This window comes from Malassezia sympodialis, genomic scaffold, assembly GCF_000349305.1.
Source record: "Malassezia sympodialis ATCC 42132 genomic scaffold, msy_sf_3, whole genome shotgun sequence".
NCBI classification, from domain to species: domain Eukaryota; kingdom Fungi; phylum Basidiomycota; class Malasseziomycetes; order Malasseziales; family Malasseziaceae; genus Malassezia; species Malassezia sympodialis.
Window position 1 is genome coordinate 17278 of NW_017387801.1, and position 15802 is coordinate 33079.

General features: G+C 50.1%; 5 protein-coding genes and 1 pseudogene across 6 annotated transcripts; all 6 read right to left on the minus strand.

Annotated features, from left to right (window-relative positions):
• Positions 1-824: 824 nt before the first annotated feature.
• MSY001_0600 (uncharacterized protein) lies at positions 825-2639 on the minus strand (the record flags this gene model as incomplete). The annotated part of the gene is made up of 1 exon (XM_018885542.1): positions 825-2639. One exon carries the CDS (start codon positions 2637-2639, stop codon positions 825-827), a length of 1815 nt encoding a protein of 604 aa, XP_018739221.1.
• Positions 2640-2738: 99 nt separating this feature from the next.
• Positions 2739-4681, minus strand: MSY001_0601 (uncharacterized protein; the record flags this gene model as incomplete). Its single annotated transcript, XM_018885554.1, has 2 exons — positions 2739-2753; positions 2789-4681. 2 exons carry the CDS (start codon positions 4679-4681, stop codon positions 2739-2741), a joined length of 1908 nt encoding a protein of 635 aa, XP_018739222.1.
• A 474-nt stretch (positions 4682-5155) lies between these two features.
• MSY001_0602 (uncharacterized protein) lies at positions 5156-5566 on the minus strand (the record flags this gene model as incomplete). The annotated part of the gene is made up of 1 exon (XM_018885565.1): positions 5156-5566. The coding sequence occupies one exon, from the start codon at positions 5564-5566 to the stop codon at positions 5156-5158; it is 411 nt and encodes a 136-aa protein (XP_018739223.1).
• A 998-nt stretch (positions 5567-6564) lies between these two features.
• On the minus strand, positions 6565-7945 carry MSY001_0603 (uncharacterized protein; the record flags this gene model as incomplete). The annotated part of the gene is made up of 3 exons (XM_018885576.1): positions 6565-6804; positions 6834-7145; positions 7172-7945. The coding sequence occupies 3 exons, from the start codon at positions 7943-7945 to the stop codon at positions 6565-6567; spliced, it is 1326 nt and encodes a 441-aa protein (XP_018739224.1).
• A 3752-nt stretch (positions 7946-11697) lies between these two features.
• On the minus strand, positions 11698-12314 carry MSY001_0604 (annotated as a pseudogene). The gene is made up of 2 exons: positions 11949-12314; positions 11698-11925 (listed from the first exon to the last, which is right to left on the minus strand). Coding segments are annotated over exons 1-2 (594 nt in total).
• Positions 12315-12793: 479 nt separating this feature from the next.
• MSY001_0605 (uncharacterized protein) lies at positions 12794-15136 on the minus strand (the record flags this gene model as incomplete). The annotated part of the gene is made up of 2 exons (XM_018885587.1): positions 12794-15089; positions 15132-15136. The coding sequence occupies 2 exons, from the start codon at positions 15134-15136 to the stop codon at positions 12794-12796; spliced, it is 2301 nt and encodes a 766-aa protein (XP_018739225.1).
• Positions 15137-15802: the final 666 nt, after the last annotated feature.

Below are 15802 nucleotides of genomic sequence, written 5' to 3' on the forward strand. Positions count from 1 at the left end.
ATAAAGCCAATTGTCCTCATTGTCCATGGATAGCCTATTTTAGGCTCCAGTTTGTTGAAGATTATGGGGAAAATCAAACTGCCGATGCTGCTCCCTAGCGTGGCAATTCCTGTGGCCTTTCCACGGTGCTTGGATGAGTAATATTCCGAACAACAGGTGATACACGGGAGATATAGGAGGCCTGCACCCAGACCAATGCAGAATCCATGCGCAAAAAAAAGATGCACAAACCTATAACCGAGAGAGGCCATCATTTCTCCCAGGACAACGAGCAGGGACCCTGCGAAACACATCAAATACATGTGTCCATAGTCGACCCAGGGAGAAGTCAGGATACCAACGGTGACAGCGAGAAAATGCTGTATGGAGCCAATCCACGCGAGTTCGGACTCTGTCGAGGTGGGGACCAGTGTGTCCTTGAAGTACACAAAAAAGGTGCCGTAGCAGCCAATGACCCCCCAAGAACAAAAAAGAAACAGAAAAGCACTCACCACCTGGCAGGATGCCACAAATGTACCAGATATCAAGTCCCCCTCGACATGTTTCGCGAGGGGTACAATGGGCATGGGACTGGGATCCTCGAAGGGCTCAGATGCATACCGTTGTTGGAACGCAATTTCTCTGGCTCCCGACTCATGAGAAGAAATACCTTTCAGCCTCGATGTTCTTGCAGTCTCATCTTCGGATGATATGGGCTCCATAGAGCTGTGCGTGACCGTACCCATCCGATTGGAGTTCGCCGAGGCCACCGGCTCGCCCATAACGAAGGATCATGAAGATGATGCAAGTCCGTTCCCTATGTTCTCCACGTGCCTCCACATCATCTATAGGAAGGCCTCCAGATTGAATTCGAGAGCAGAGCACGGAAATGCGAGCTCAAAAGCTTGAAGCACGTCTGGATGCAAGACACCTAGTGTACCCACTTGGATGTCACGTTCCAGTGCATTTGACATGTCTTTCATGGAATCAAGACCTTCAGCAGGCAAAAAGGGTCGACGCAAAAAAATGTGTGCCGCACGACCAGGAAAGAAGGAGGGTTCGTTCGCCTCGCGAATGTAGTATCCAGTAGCAGAGTCACGATCCTCCGGTGAAATGCGGGGAATGTTCAGCATAAGCATGAGCTTATCCAGCAGACCGTGAATCACCTCAAAGCCAGCAGCCTTATTACAGTATACGGCCGCAACGTGACGCTCGTTCCGAGCCATACGCTCTGTTTCCGTCGGATCCTTGAAGGCTACATCAGACACCTCGAATGCCTGCATCGGAAGTGCATGGTTTTTATTTTCGCGGATGGTCTTGAGGATTCCTGGCAGCAATGAGGTACGCACAATCTGGTATTCAGCTGTTTTGGGGTTCTCCAGAACAATAGCCGTCTTGCCATCGTCATGACGCTTCATCCACGCAAAGTTCTCGTCGTGGGAGCAAAGAATTAGAGGGAGCACTTCCACCCAGCCCGCATAGGCACATTCGCGGCGAATGATATCGCCTAACTTATTGATTGGTAGGGGCCCACCGACGGTGTTAGTCGTCGGGAACGTCTTAGGTAGATTGTCGAACCCGAATGCCACCGCTACGTCTTCCATGAGGTCACATTCATGCAGAATATCTGGGCGCGTAGGCGGGACAAGTACATTTAAAATATCACTGTCTTGCGTCGTCGTCGCAACATGACCCATGCGGGTCAGAAGCTCCGACATTTGCTGGGCCGTGTGCTTGACACCCGTGCAACGGTTGACGTATGACACATGCAGATTCGTAGAGCGCGACTCAAGGTTCGGCGTAATCACCTCTCGACCGTCAGGGTATACGACTCGGACCGGTTCCACCGTGAATGGCTCAGCACAATACTCAGAGAACATTGTGACAATGATGTTGATCACAATGTCAAGTTTGGTCTGGTCCACGGCCGTCGTATCAATAAAGACATTCCTGGTCTCTAGCGAAATTTTCGAGTGATCCGAGTTAATAATAGGAGGCATGGACAGAACGCGATCCTTCTTGTCAAAGATGATCGGGTAGACAGGGCTGTCTCGGATAATGTGAAGGTAGCGTCCAAGATGACGATCCTTCTCGTAGAGTTCCATGAGTCCCTTACCAGTATACACTTCTGTGCGGTTCAGGGGCGCAAAGCTGAATTCGCCCGGGGGAAGCGCTTTGTAGACAAACGGCGCCTTAATAGTGTCAAGGTCATGCGTACCAATCGCCACAAGGGTGCGCTGCCTAGCAAGGTTCTGGTGCAGTTTGTCTTGAAGATCAATGAAGCTGTTGTACCGCTCCGGGGTGAACTTGACATTCCGAAGAACAGCACCAGCAAAGAACGGTCGGATTTGGGCCGTCGCCGGCTCGACCTGCACAGTAATCATCTCCTGCGGCGCCGTCAATTGATACTTAGGCGGCTTTTCCTTTCCAAGGAAGACTCGTAACGCGCGGAGAATTCCCTCAAAACAAAGGAGATCGTACCGGTTCGCAGGGATATCAATCTTCAGCTGCGGTCTTTCGTCGGTGCCTTTAACCTCTTCCGTTGTGTCATCATCGAGCTCAATACCAAACTGGAAGCAGAGTTCATCAAATTCCTCGGTCGTGTATTTACGCTCGAGCCCCTCCAACAGAAGGGCCTTATCCACGCTGACAGTCGGCATGGCGATGGAAGATCAAATGGAGGTCGGACGGACACCTGCAGTCCTGCCACGTGCCTCCGGCCGAGCTGGATAACTGTGTGCGTACTACGGCATATGGACTTAGGTGAGCGAGTACTGACAGTTAGTTCCAACACGTCCAGCCAACATACCTTGGGGCCACCGCCACCCTCAGGAACAGTCCATGTGATAGACTGGTCTGGTGTCTTGATGGAGCATGTCTTACAATGGATACAATTCTGGCTGTTGATGACAAGTTTCTTGCCGTGAGCGTGTTCTTCGCCGTTGGCATCCTCCTTCGGCACGTATTCGTACACAGCGGCAGGACATACGCGTCCCAGAGGACCATCAAAGGTACCAACATTGCGGTCAACGTGAGTTTTGTAGTCCAAGTCCTTCACCACGAGATGGATTGGCTGGTCCTCAGCGTGGTTTGTACCCGTACGCGACACTGACGTCAAAATATCGAAAGACAGCTTTCCATCCGGCTTTGGGTAGTCAATAGGCTTGCAGAGAGCGGCAGGTTTGGTGTATTCGTGGTCCTGCTTCTGGTGATGCAAAGTCCACGGGACGCGGCCCTTGAGGAACATAGCTTCGAGACCCGAGTAAATCAGGCCCCCGAAAAAGCCAAACGGATGGAAACTGGGGCGGATGTTGCGGACCTCGTATAGTTCCGGCATGATCCAGCTGTTATCCAGTTTGGTTTTGTACTCCGCGATGTCCATCGGCGCGAAGGGATCCTCCTCATTACGCTTCGCAAGCGCGTCCACGGCCGCCTCAGCCGCCAACATACCACTCTTCATAGCATTGTGCGTACCCTTGATCTTGGGTACGTTTAGGAACCCAGCCGAGCAACCAACAATGGCACCACCAGAAAAGTGCACTTTCGGAATCGACTGGTAACCACCTTCGTTAAGGACACGGGCTCCATAGGCAAGACATTCACCGCCCTCTAGAACATTAGCAAAGAAGGGATGGTGCTTCATGCGCTGGAACTCCTGGAATGGACTCAAATACGGGTTTTCATAGTCCAGACCCACAACCAGACCGAGTGACACCATGTTGTCCTCCATATGGTACATGAATGAACCTCCGTATGTGTCAAGCGTCAGCGGGAAGCCCATTGAATGCGTCACAAGACCTGCCTGGTGGTTCTCCGGCTTCACACGCCACACCTCCTTGATACCAATGCCGTAGGTCTGAGGGTCTGCACCTACAGCCTCCCGCAGCTTTAGCTCCTTGATGGCTTGAAGAGAGAGAGAGCCGTGCGCACCCTCGGCCAAGAGCGTGATAGGCGCACGGAATTCCATACCAGGCTCATAGTTATCCTTACGTTGACGCTCCTTGTTCACTCCAATATCGTTGGTGATCACACCCTTGATACCGCGCTTAGTACCATCTTCGGCCACGTCCCATACAAGCTGTGCACCGGCGAAGCCAGGGTAAATCTCAACACCAAGCTCCTCAGCCTGCTCACCAAGCCATTTGGTCACCCGGGAAAGAGAAACAATGTAGTTACCCTTGTTGTGCATTTGAGGAGGCTCCGGCATAGGAATGGAACCCTTTTCAGTCAAAAACACCATTTTGTCTTCGAGAGCCGGCTGGTTTAACGGGGCACCCTTCTCCTTCCAATCAGGGATAAGCTCATCCAGAGCAGTAGGCTGCAGAACAGCACCAGACAGAATGTGGTTGCCAATCTCGGCACCCTTTTCCAGCAGTACTACACGGATTTCTTCACCCTTGGCTTCTGCAAGCTGCTTTGCCCGAATGGCCGCACTGAGTCCGGCAGGACCACCACCGACGATGAGCACATCAACTTCATCGACGACGCGCTCGTCCTCGATAGCCTCCTCAGCCTTCTCGAGAACCTTGCGGCTGAGATGGAAGCTCCGAACCGTCGTCTGCTGAGACACACACGATGGCAAAGGCACTATGCGACGCACATTCGACGTAAAAGAACGTGTCAGCTTCATGGCACCCGGGCGTACGAGGCGAGCCACAGCCGGAACACGGGCAGCGGCATTCACCTGCCTTGCGAGCATCATGGTCAAACGTTATGTGAACCGGTCGGAAGCGTTGACAAGACCTCCGCATCTGCCTTGGCCAATGACAAGCTCCGCTTTCCTAAGCCAAACGATCGCCCCGGCATCCCTAAACACCGGGCTAAAAACATAAGCATGACAAAAAATAGCACCCGACTTTCGGCTCGCACCATAGCACATTCCATTATCAAAACATAGCACATCCGAATTGAAACAACAACACATAAATTCTACCATAGCTAAATCCATTTCAACCATAACAAAAGAAACGCTATTTTGGGAGTATCACCCATAAAGGACAGAGCTATGTGGTCTTATCACTCGTCCGGATAACGACCAGCGTTAACATGGGCGCCTCTGTCAGGCCATTGGCTTAACATAGGAATAACATAATTTCATAACCATGAACAGAGAAACCATATAACATAAGGATAGGCATTGCGACGACAAAAGACGTCTGACTTGAAAAGAACGATTTTAGTTCAGGAAGCTCCACGAAATAGGGAACTCACCCAGGTCCATGTCACCGTCAGCGAGAGCAGAGAAGAGACCCTTGCTAAGGTCGAGCGAGCCGAACTCGCATTCGGGGCACGAGTCAGCAACGACAGCGTGCACAACGTTTCCGTTCTTCTCGTTGACAATGCGAATCAGACGACCACAGTGATCGCTCTTCTTGTCGGTGCTGCCGTACTGAGGAGCGTTAAGAGCGACAATGTGGTCGGCGTTGGTGCTCCACCAACCGCAGTTACCCTCGCTCATAGCCGAGTTGTACCAAGTGGCCTTACCACCGCTAAAGATGTTGCGGGTGTCCAGCTTCTGGGAGGGAGCAGCAGAGACACCGGCGATAAGGGCGGTAGCGGCAAGAACAATAGCACGAGAGAACTGCATCTTGAATATAGGACCTAGGAGCGATGGAAGAGCTTGCTTGATGGTGATACACCAAGGATTCGTCCACCCCCCTAGTATATATACTTTCTCAGGCAATCGTCTGACGCACAAAAGTTATGCATGACAGAAAGTCTAAGCACCCCAATGCCATGCATGATCGGTGCTCCGCACCCCGAAAAGTGACACATCTATGCGATCTTTGAATATGACCGGTACCCCAATTCAAGAATTAGTAACTGGTCCTTTGTTCCGACGCTTAGGATTTATAAACGAAGATCTACACTCCCCTCTTCTTACGCAATCATTCCCGGAATTGAAGGGTCTGATGAATGAAACTGCATATATATGCGCGATGCCGTAAACGATTCGCAGAAAAAGGGTTGTGAAATGATTTATCGCGGTTTACTATCTACCCCGAATGAACTTATACACGTAAGCAGGCTGGAATTTGTAGATGGCCCGCAAAATCGAGGGGGCACGCATCAAGTGTATGATCGGCCGTAAGCGCTAGGGCGTTCGAACGTTACGTGATCAACATGGCAACAGAGACAACGCGTGCGATGCTCACAAAGTTGCAGGAAGTCCAGACAGGTGAGTGACGGTTCTGGCGGGTAGGCTAACACTTTGTAGCTTTCGAGCTTGTTGTCGACTCCCATCAGCAGCTTCTATCGCAGCTGTCTGAGAATCAGCAAGTCCAAAAAGTGCGTGATACCATTCTAACGTCGAGGAATTTAGCTCCTTACCAGGGGATGCGCGTATCTATAAGCGGACTGGCCCCGTATTGGTACCACAAGAGTTTTCTGAAGCCAAAGTGAATGTCGATAAACGTATCGATTTCATTCAGTCGGAAATGTATGTGGGCAAGGTCTTACATCAGTGATCGAGTGGATGTTCGTTTGAAAGATCTGGCGTCAAAACGAGATGGCATTCAAAGTGAAATTATGGCTCTGCAACGAGAGCCGTAAAGCTACATATACCCTACAACTTGTTTAATCATGTTAAGCTGATGCTTGTTGGATGCGCTCAATTTCTTGACGAATTTCTTCCTGATTGCGCTTGAGGGAAGCAACGTCGTCCAAATTCCTTGCTTTCTTTGCAGCCTCCAGGTATTGATCAAGCAGCGCATCTTGCTCCTTCAAAGTGCAAAGTTGTTCTTGCGCCTTGGGCTCCATATGGATGCGATTACCATTCTTGCGTGACTTGTCTGGCACGGTCCACAGGCTTTCAACTGGGAATGTCTGGGTATGAGTCGGAACATATGACGTACGTGTTTTCGTAGGAATAGATTCGCGCGCGCAAGGATTGCCTCGTGTAAGCGCTTTTGTGTAGGGGACTTGAGTCCGTCCACCAAGGGAGGCAAGTCCATAATTTGTTTGGCAAGCTGTTCATAGCGCGTGAATCTCGCCAAAAGTTCTTTACGCGCCTGGACCATGTCTGCTTGAAGGGCACGATTGCCCGACGAATCTTTCAGATCCATGTTCCTACTCGTAAGATGGCAAGCCACGCACTTTAATCCCAAAAACATCTCGTGAAAGTCAGGTAAAGATTCAATAATTTCCCCTTCAAGGGATCGTAGTTCCTTTCCAGTTAGGTATAAGTACATACTTGATACACAAGATCCAGAGGCGTCATCTTGGTTGAGCGACGGCTGAACTGGATACGGTGGACGGTGTTTTTACAGACTCGACATATGCGGATGGCGTTGATCTCGGTCAACCCATAGGATTGCTGCTCAGCCAGTGAGGCATGTAGGTCTGGCCGAGGAGGCATATCGTGTAGGCGTTTGCACGAAGTGTCAGGGACCATGAGAGAGCTGCACGGTTCCCAAGATTTCAGGCTATCAGTTTCGTCAGAGATCTGAAGGAAGGAGGGAAGATGAGGTGAGGAGCAGACAACTAGGCCGCACAAGCGGCAATGATGCCGTCGAACCGCTAGAGAAAACGGCGTGCCACAAAGGGCACAATTTGGGTGGTGCTTATCATCTTGCCACTTCACAACGTCCTGTTCAGCTGAACGACGAAGCTGACGGAGACGATGCATGTCTTTTTCTTGCTTGGAATATAAGACATCCAAAACGAAAGAGCCATGTCGCAACCATGAGCTCGATGGGACAGGTACGTCAATACCAGATTCATGTTCAAATTTTGAAGAATATATGCCAAGAAGTTTCTCCATACGACGTTCCATTCTTTGGTCATCGAGTTCTACAATTTTCCGATGCTTTTCCCTTAGAGCCACAAAGTCATCGGTACGGTACCGTACCACACCCTTGGGCTGGAATCCAGAACGATAAGGCGCGCGTCGAGCAGTAGTTGTGGATGTGACAGATATATTAGACGTTGATTGATTCTGATGTCTAAAGTCTTCTTGATCAGCCATCATGGAAGCATACGAGTGTGGATGAGCACGGGCCATATGGGGTGATGGCGAGCGAAGAGGTCCGTTGATGAGTTGCTGCTTCAGAGGAGAACCACTGGGAGAAGGAGTGGTTCGACGCTGTTTATCTGGATCCTCACCTTTCATTGATGATTGGGGTTTTGGTTGGGAGATGATCCGTCGCAAAGGCGGGGGACTAGGTGATGGAAGCAGTTGTGGCGTAAGTAAGGACTTTTCATTCGCTTTGGACGGTGATGTATTGACTGATGAATCAGAATTTGTGGGTGAAGACGCGATAGTGATGAGAGGAGATATACCTTGTTTGATAATCTGACCCGAGCTAGACCGAAAGCCCTGAGAAGGGGTGCCAAATAACTCTTTAGGTTTGGTAGGGGATGGGTTGGATATGGTCCGCGCAGTGTTCTGTGTCACTGCACGCGTAGGTGTTTTCTTCCGCTGATAGGGAATGTAAGACAGCTTTGCGGGGCTGTGTGCAGATTCTCGTTCTACAGTCTCGACACTGGCCTGGGGCCCAGGCGCAGATGTCATAGAACACGACACGACCCGTCTCGATGTTGTCGCACTCAAGTGGAGGAAGTCAAAACAGCGAGGACGACTTTCGCAAATGTATTCTATGAATGAACATGGCTTAACAGACCCCCTTCTCATAGCTTTCAATGTACAATTTTTGATCATAAGCGCCGGAGAGCAAAAAGCTGCACTTCAAGTTCACAATCAGCCAACGGGCAAGTACTCGGATCTCCCATACGAGACCGAAGCACGTCCCAAAGGGAGTCCAAAATAAACTCGACAGCGCCCTTATTTAATTTTCCTCGATCCCGCAAAACTTGACGGAAGTGAGTTTCATACAAGTTTTTGAACATGTTGATAACATGGTCATTATAGGCCTTCGGGGAAATCTTTCCAGATTTGAGAGCCATTCTTGCCGGCTGAGGCAGACGGAGTGTGTCAGGCTCGCTTTGGAGAACCACAACCTCACCAAAATCTGTAGTGACTTCGCGACGTTCACTGCGCCCTAGTCCGCAGCTCCAATCCAGCGACCAAATTTCAGAGAACTTTTCTAGAACACGCAAGGTCTGACTGGCTGTTCGTGGATGCATCGGTAGGGTAAGCATATATCGTGCCACATCAATCTTCATCATGCCACAGGACACAAGACGCTGCAAACATGGTACAATCATATCCGACATGACTGTCCATATATCGCGATTAAGTTTCTTTACGCTGGGTAATGCATCTCCAGACTGAACAGGTGCGTCTTGCTCAGATATGGCCGCAGGAGACATCACCGAACGAGAGACATCCGCTTGTTGTGATTCACCTTGAAGAGAATTTGTACGCGTGTGTGGACGTCCGACATCAGATTCACGGAAAGAATCTTCAGTACGAGCGATATAAGCCAGTACAAAGATACCGCCACGCCGGAACTCACGAGCTCGGGCGTTTAAACACATAGTAAGCTCGGCATGAGCAATGGTGTGAAGAGAAATATCCGTCGCAGGAGAATGTGTCCAGTGCAGGTCCATGAGGCTGAATCCCAAGTTTAAGGAATCAGGGGGGGCAATTCTGGACCCAAATGGGCGCGCCACGCAGGCGCTAAAAATGGCATTCTGAAGTGGTGGGTTTTGTGATGATTGCCACAGAGGATCAAGATAAGACTCAGAGTGAGTGTCTAGAACTTGTTGGAACCAGCGAAAATCTGACTGAGCCACGTCTTCGTGCAGTACCACAAAATTAATGACATCAGCTGTTTCTTGGGCCAAGCCAGCCATAGATGCACGATGAGATGGTATATGTGCCGCGCTGTCTTGTGAATCTGCGATGGACATAGATTCTGGTTTAACAGAAAAGGCAATAGTGGAAAGCTGCTCCAAAACGGTCCGGAGTAGATGAATAGCACGAGAATTCATACAGCCGTATTCGGCAATCATGACTGTCCGAGAGGGGCCAATTGGCACCGTATTCAAAAGCAGTGGAAGAACGGTATTTAGCTTGGCTCGGAGTCCGGGACCAAAGTGAGCAGAGCCACCGTTGGAAAGGTCCGAAAAGGCACTAATATTCCCTGAAGACCTTGAAGGTCCAGGGGACGGTCGGACAGGCACTGGACTGTGTTGGCGATTAGGTCGTGATCCTGTTTGTGTATTTGCTGGTCGCGCTCTGCTGGACGTCGACATAGGAGATCCGGTGTTCAAATTTTCTGTCAAGTGATAGTTATCTTGTTTTCCTGTTTGGGGTAATGCTTGAGAAGAATCAGTAGACATGGAACGTTTAGGAAAATCTCTCGATGAAGATTTAAAAGAGCTGACACGAGTCTTGTGAAATGGGTCGCCAACCCTGTGAGTTCGAGTTCCCTTGCTTGACCAAGTACTGACTGCTTGTGATTCATTCAATGAGTCTTCATGTACTCTAGACGAATCCACATGCAAGTTCGATAAAAGACGTTCACGTACTGCTTCCTCAGAACCAAGAAAGCTGTAGGCTACTGGTAAATAGTCAGAAAGTTGACTTTGGCTTTGTCGTAGGTTGTAAGTGGACACAGCATTCGTGTCCATGTCAGTCGTTTCTGATGGTGTGCTACCATTGTAAGACCACTGGTAACCACGTATTTTACCGCCTCCTTTTTCGGAATCAGAAAAATCATGATATGAAATCGTCTGAGGAGATGAACTGAGCTTTCCCGCGAAGGTATCGAGGGTTTCTTCGACCACAGAAGGTGGTTCCTTTATTAGCACTGCATCCTCAACAATGTTGATTCTTGAACTATCGTTTGAAGATATTGGTATTTCAGAAGCAGAATTATCCAAAGAAAACGTATCTGTCGTCATCCCTGGTGCAGGGACTATTTAGGGTTAGAAGAATTGAGTGGTACTTTAGAAACGACCGGGTATAATTAAGTATAGTAGAGAAGATATAACTCTTCAATCGTACAATAAAGTTAAAATCAAGCGGACTGGAACAAGAAATGCTCTAGTTCAAAATTCACGGAATAGTAGATCGTGCTCGTGAAAAATACAGAACAATCTCAATCCGGAATGCGGGCCCTAAACCAAGATCGTGACGCCGAGCGCCAACGCTATCACGTGATGATAGCCGGTCTATGAAACGAAAAGCTTCCGGCAATCTGACAATGCGTACACCTGGCCTGTGCGTGGGCAAGTAATGTAGCAATGATCCGGACTTTGGGATGCGAGCTGTGAAATACCCTAAAATTAGACCATATGACGTACCTCTTGAGAATATACCATCCCATTTGGCAGACACATGGGCGGGTTTTGATCATCCATGACCTTTTCCGTCACTCGACATATGAGCGTAGAATTTTCGCGACGATTTCTTGGAACCTTTGCGGCGAGTGATCCGAGCCGGCTATATTCACATGTAGGGCAGTCTCTTTGTGATTTTAACACGAAATTCTCAGGGTGCTGGTCAACCGAATCGTGGCTAGAAGTCGCCATAGGGGTGCACGTTAAAGTTTTTAGGGTTGACAGGCCTGCACTCAAAGCAATATGAATGAGTGGCATGGGCGGCAAATGATATGCCTTTAGAGCTGTCCTCCAAAATGACTTTCTTAGGGTATGCCAGCGCTTTAGGTCGTACAAGTCAGCATAGAAACCACTAGATTTTCTGACAGCAAGTATCCCCATGGCTCGCTGGATACGATCACGGTATTCGGGAACCACATTCGAGTTTCCTGAATATCCCATATAAGAAGGAAAGTGTTTACGCGCATACATTACAGCCTTCCGACGGCCCTCCATAGTTCCAGGCCGCACTAATTCAATGAATTCTTGAAGCCTGAGCTCCAGCTCCAAGCTGCTATTGATCTTCCGAAGCACAGCCCTATTCTCAGAACACCATTCCAGGGCAACATCACAAGAATTTGGCAAGGCATCACCCTCGCGAAAGTGTAAAGAATCCTCAATTTGGAGCAAACGTTGAAATAGGCCAAGGTCCACTAGAGTCTGTGTGAGATTGGACGACGTACATCTAGGCCATGATGTAACGTTATATCGCGTGCCACATCGGTATATCCATAGCGAATCATATAGTCCACTAGGAGCCTTTTCATTCTAATATCGCACCAAGCCGACAAAGACGGTGTGTCTTGGAAAGATCCCAGAGAGTGTACGTGTGCTACTCGATGTTCAATGCGTGTGACAAGGTCGCTTTTCTCAGCCTCAATAGAAAAGATCGTATCACGCAGTGACTTTAAGCGAAATGAAATCGATTTAATAGATTGCTCATAATCAACGTTAGGTTGGGACCGCTCCAAAGCTTCTAAGACACTTTCATAATAGGAAAACTCACGATCACATAAACGTTGGTACGATTTCAGTTGGAGTCGAAGATACTCGACAGCAGTAACTAAACCACTTTTCTCGAGATTAGAGACATCTTTTATGTACATATCCGGAAACTTTGGTCGCGGTTCACCGGATATTAAGGTCGGATCCATGACGGCGACATAGGTCGAAGTTCCTCCACATGACGCACGTCCCACCATCGAGCTAACCTACGATACACTTGCCCAGACAGACGCTAAAAGCACACCTTTCGACCTCGGTAAGATCTAGAAATTTGCAGCTGTTGAAACATGCATTGGGGGCTATAAAACACGATAGGGCAAACATGACTGCGTACGAAAACCAGGAGGGAGTCGTATCACGATGACATGTCGTTCATCATATCCAGCGACATACAGGGTTTTTGAATGACTTTAAATAATACAGGTTCGCGGGTTCCTCATCCATAGTTGAGTATAGAAGTGGACCAATGGCGACCTGCAATGGGCGCTTGCTGTCACATTGGGCCCACAAGGGGAGGAATCCATCAGGCGAACATCTTACGCGCCTCCTCGGCGGCGGCGACCATGGCCTTCAGCTGCGCAGTGCACTCGTCCCACGTGCGAGTCTTAAGACCACAGTCAGGGTTGACCCAGAGCAGCTTAGGATCAATGAATTGACTCATGTCCTTAATGCGCTGCGTCATCTCCTCGACCGAGGGTACACGAGGCGAGTGGATGTCAAACACACCCGGACCAATCTCATTAGGGTACTTAGTGCTCTGGAAGATCTTAAGCAGCTTAGCGTCACTCTTAGAGTTCTCAATCGAGATCATGTCGGCGTCAAGGGCAATTACCGAGTCCATGATGTCGTTAAAGTCTGAGTAGCAGAAGTGGCTCGCCGTGTTCATGGCGTCCGAGGCACCGCTCACCGAGAGACGGAATGAGTCAACAGCCCACTTGAGATACGCATCCCACTCCTTGCGGCGCAGCGGCAGACCCTCACGAATGGCGGGCTCATCCACCTGCACGGCACGAATGCCTGCCTGCTCAAGGTCAACCACCTCGTCACGCAGCGCCAGGGCAATCTGGAAGGCCTGGACGTCCTTGCCAATATCAACACGGGGGAACGACCAGTTCAGGATAGTGACAGGACCCGTGAGCATACCCTTCATGACCTTCTGGGTCAGGCTCTGGGCGTACGACGACCAGCGGACAGTCATCGCCTTGGGGCGCGACACGTCCGAAACCACGATCGGCGGGCGCACGTAGCGAGAACCAAAGCTCTGAACCCACGCATTCTGGGTGAACACAAATCCATCGAGTTGCTCACCAAAGTACTGCACCATGTCGTTACGCTCGGGCTCACCGTGGACGAGCACATCAAGGCCAAGAGCCTCCTGCTTTTGCACGACCGACTTAATCTCATCCTCAAGGAACTTCTCGTACTCCTCCTCAGAAATCTCGCCCTTGGTGAAGCGAGCACGGTACTGACGAATCTCCTTGGTCTGAGGGAATGAACCAATGGTGGTAGTGGGGAAGGGTGGCAGCTTCAGGAACTGGCGCTGGACCTCACGGCGGTGAGGGAATGGCGACTTCCGGCTAAAGTCCTCGGGCTTGATGTTGGCCACGCGCTCACGCACGGCAGGGTCCGAGTTCTTCTCAAAGTCGCGACGAGCAGCAATGCTCTTGGCATTCGCAGCGAGCTTCTCTTGAGCAGCCTCAGAGTTCTGCAAGGCCAGGCCAATTGTGGCAACCTCACCGCACTTCTCGGTAGCGAACGAGAACCAGTCTTTCACTTCCTCCGAGAGCTTCTTCTCGTTGGCAAGGGAAATAGGGGTGTGCAGCAGCGACGACGACGACGCAACCTGCACACGATCGGCACCAATGGTTTCGACTGCCTTCTTGGCGAGTTCAACAGCCTTAGAAAGGTCCGTCTTCCAGATGTTACGGCCCGAAACAAGACCCAGAGACAAGCCAATCTTGGTTGAGGCGACAGCCTTCAGCACAGCGTCAAGTTGCTCAGGGGCACGGTCGAGGTCAATGTGAAGACCGGCGATAGGAAGATCCTTCACGAAGTCAACGTTGTCCTCCAGACGACCAAAGTAAGTGGCAATCAGAATGTTAAGCTCAGGTACGGCCTTGTGCAAAGACTCATAGGTGCTCTTGAACTCGCCAGCAAGCTCCTTAGCGGTGTCCATCACAAGAATAGGCTCATCTACCTGCACCCAGGGGGCACCAGCGGCATGAAGTTGCTTGAAGAGTTCAGCGTAGGTCTCCGTCAGCTTCGGGAGAAGAGAGAAGCGGTTGAAGTTAGGGTCCTGAGCATCCTTGGACACCTTACCGAGCCAGAGCAGTGTAATGGGACCCACAACAACGGGGCGAGCATTGTATCCGGCCTCCTTGGCCTCAACAAACTCATCCACAGGCTTAGTGTTGTTGAGCTTGAACTCGGACTTCTCTGAGAACTCAGGCACAAGGTAGTGGTAGTTCGAGTCGAACCACTTCTTCATCTCGGTGGCAGGCAGATCCACGCCGCCCTTCTGGTGACCACGGGCCATGGCGAAGTAGGTGTCGAGAGGCGAGAGACCCGACTTGGCGTACGCCTCCGGCACAACACCGAAAGTGTTCGACGCGTCAAGAACGTGATCGTAGAGCGAGAAGGTACCAGTAGGAACAAAGTCAACGCCTTGCTCCTTGATAGTAGCGTAGGTGTTGAGACGCTGCTCCTTGGCCACCTTCAGGAGCTCCTCAGCGGAAATCTTGTCGCCCCAGTACGCCTCGAGGGCCTTCTTCACCTCACGCTGGGGACCAATGCGGGGAAAGCCAAGAACGGCAGAAGTACTGTGCTGTTAGAAAGTCACATTCTATAATCCAAGTACGTACGCCATGATTGTATGAGTAGAACGGGTTCTGTTACTGCGAACGAGAGCCGTTCGAAAGGGAATCCGAATGGTAAGAAGAAAGCTGTAGAACGGGAGGGGCGCCCAACGACTTCGTAGCATCCACGTGCACGCTGGAAGGGGATTGCCAGCGCATGGAACATGTAGGATGAAAGAATGTGGACAAATCTGACCAATCATTGGTTGCCTCTGCAGAAGGTCACTCGACCGACGTCGTTCATACGCACCAGTGGATCTCATCTGCAGGGAAGTCACACGCACACCGCATGCATCACACGAAGGATTGTGTCGCAGCGTTCGACACGACGTAAGACATGTAGGCATTCAACTTGGAGTAATTGTAGCTGTCAGTGTCCTTTCCTTTGCGCATCAATGTGTATTTGGGCAGGACCGCACCACAATCTCATACGTCCATAACCGCATAACGTCGCTTACATGGACCGAGGAGGCATACAAACCCAAGCGACATCATAAAGTGAAATCCGGGGATAGATTTCCTTTATCCGGGTAATCAATAAGAGTAAAAATAGTCGACAACTATGTGAAGAGGAAGAAAGAATCTTACAACAATAGACAGGGCGCCAATATAGAGCTAGAGGACCACAAATATACAAATGAAAATGTCTTAGATAAAATGTGGGTCAACTTGAAAAC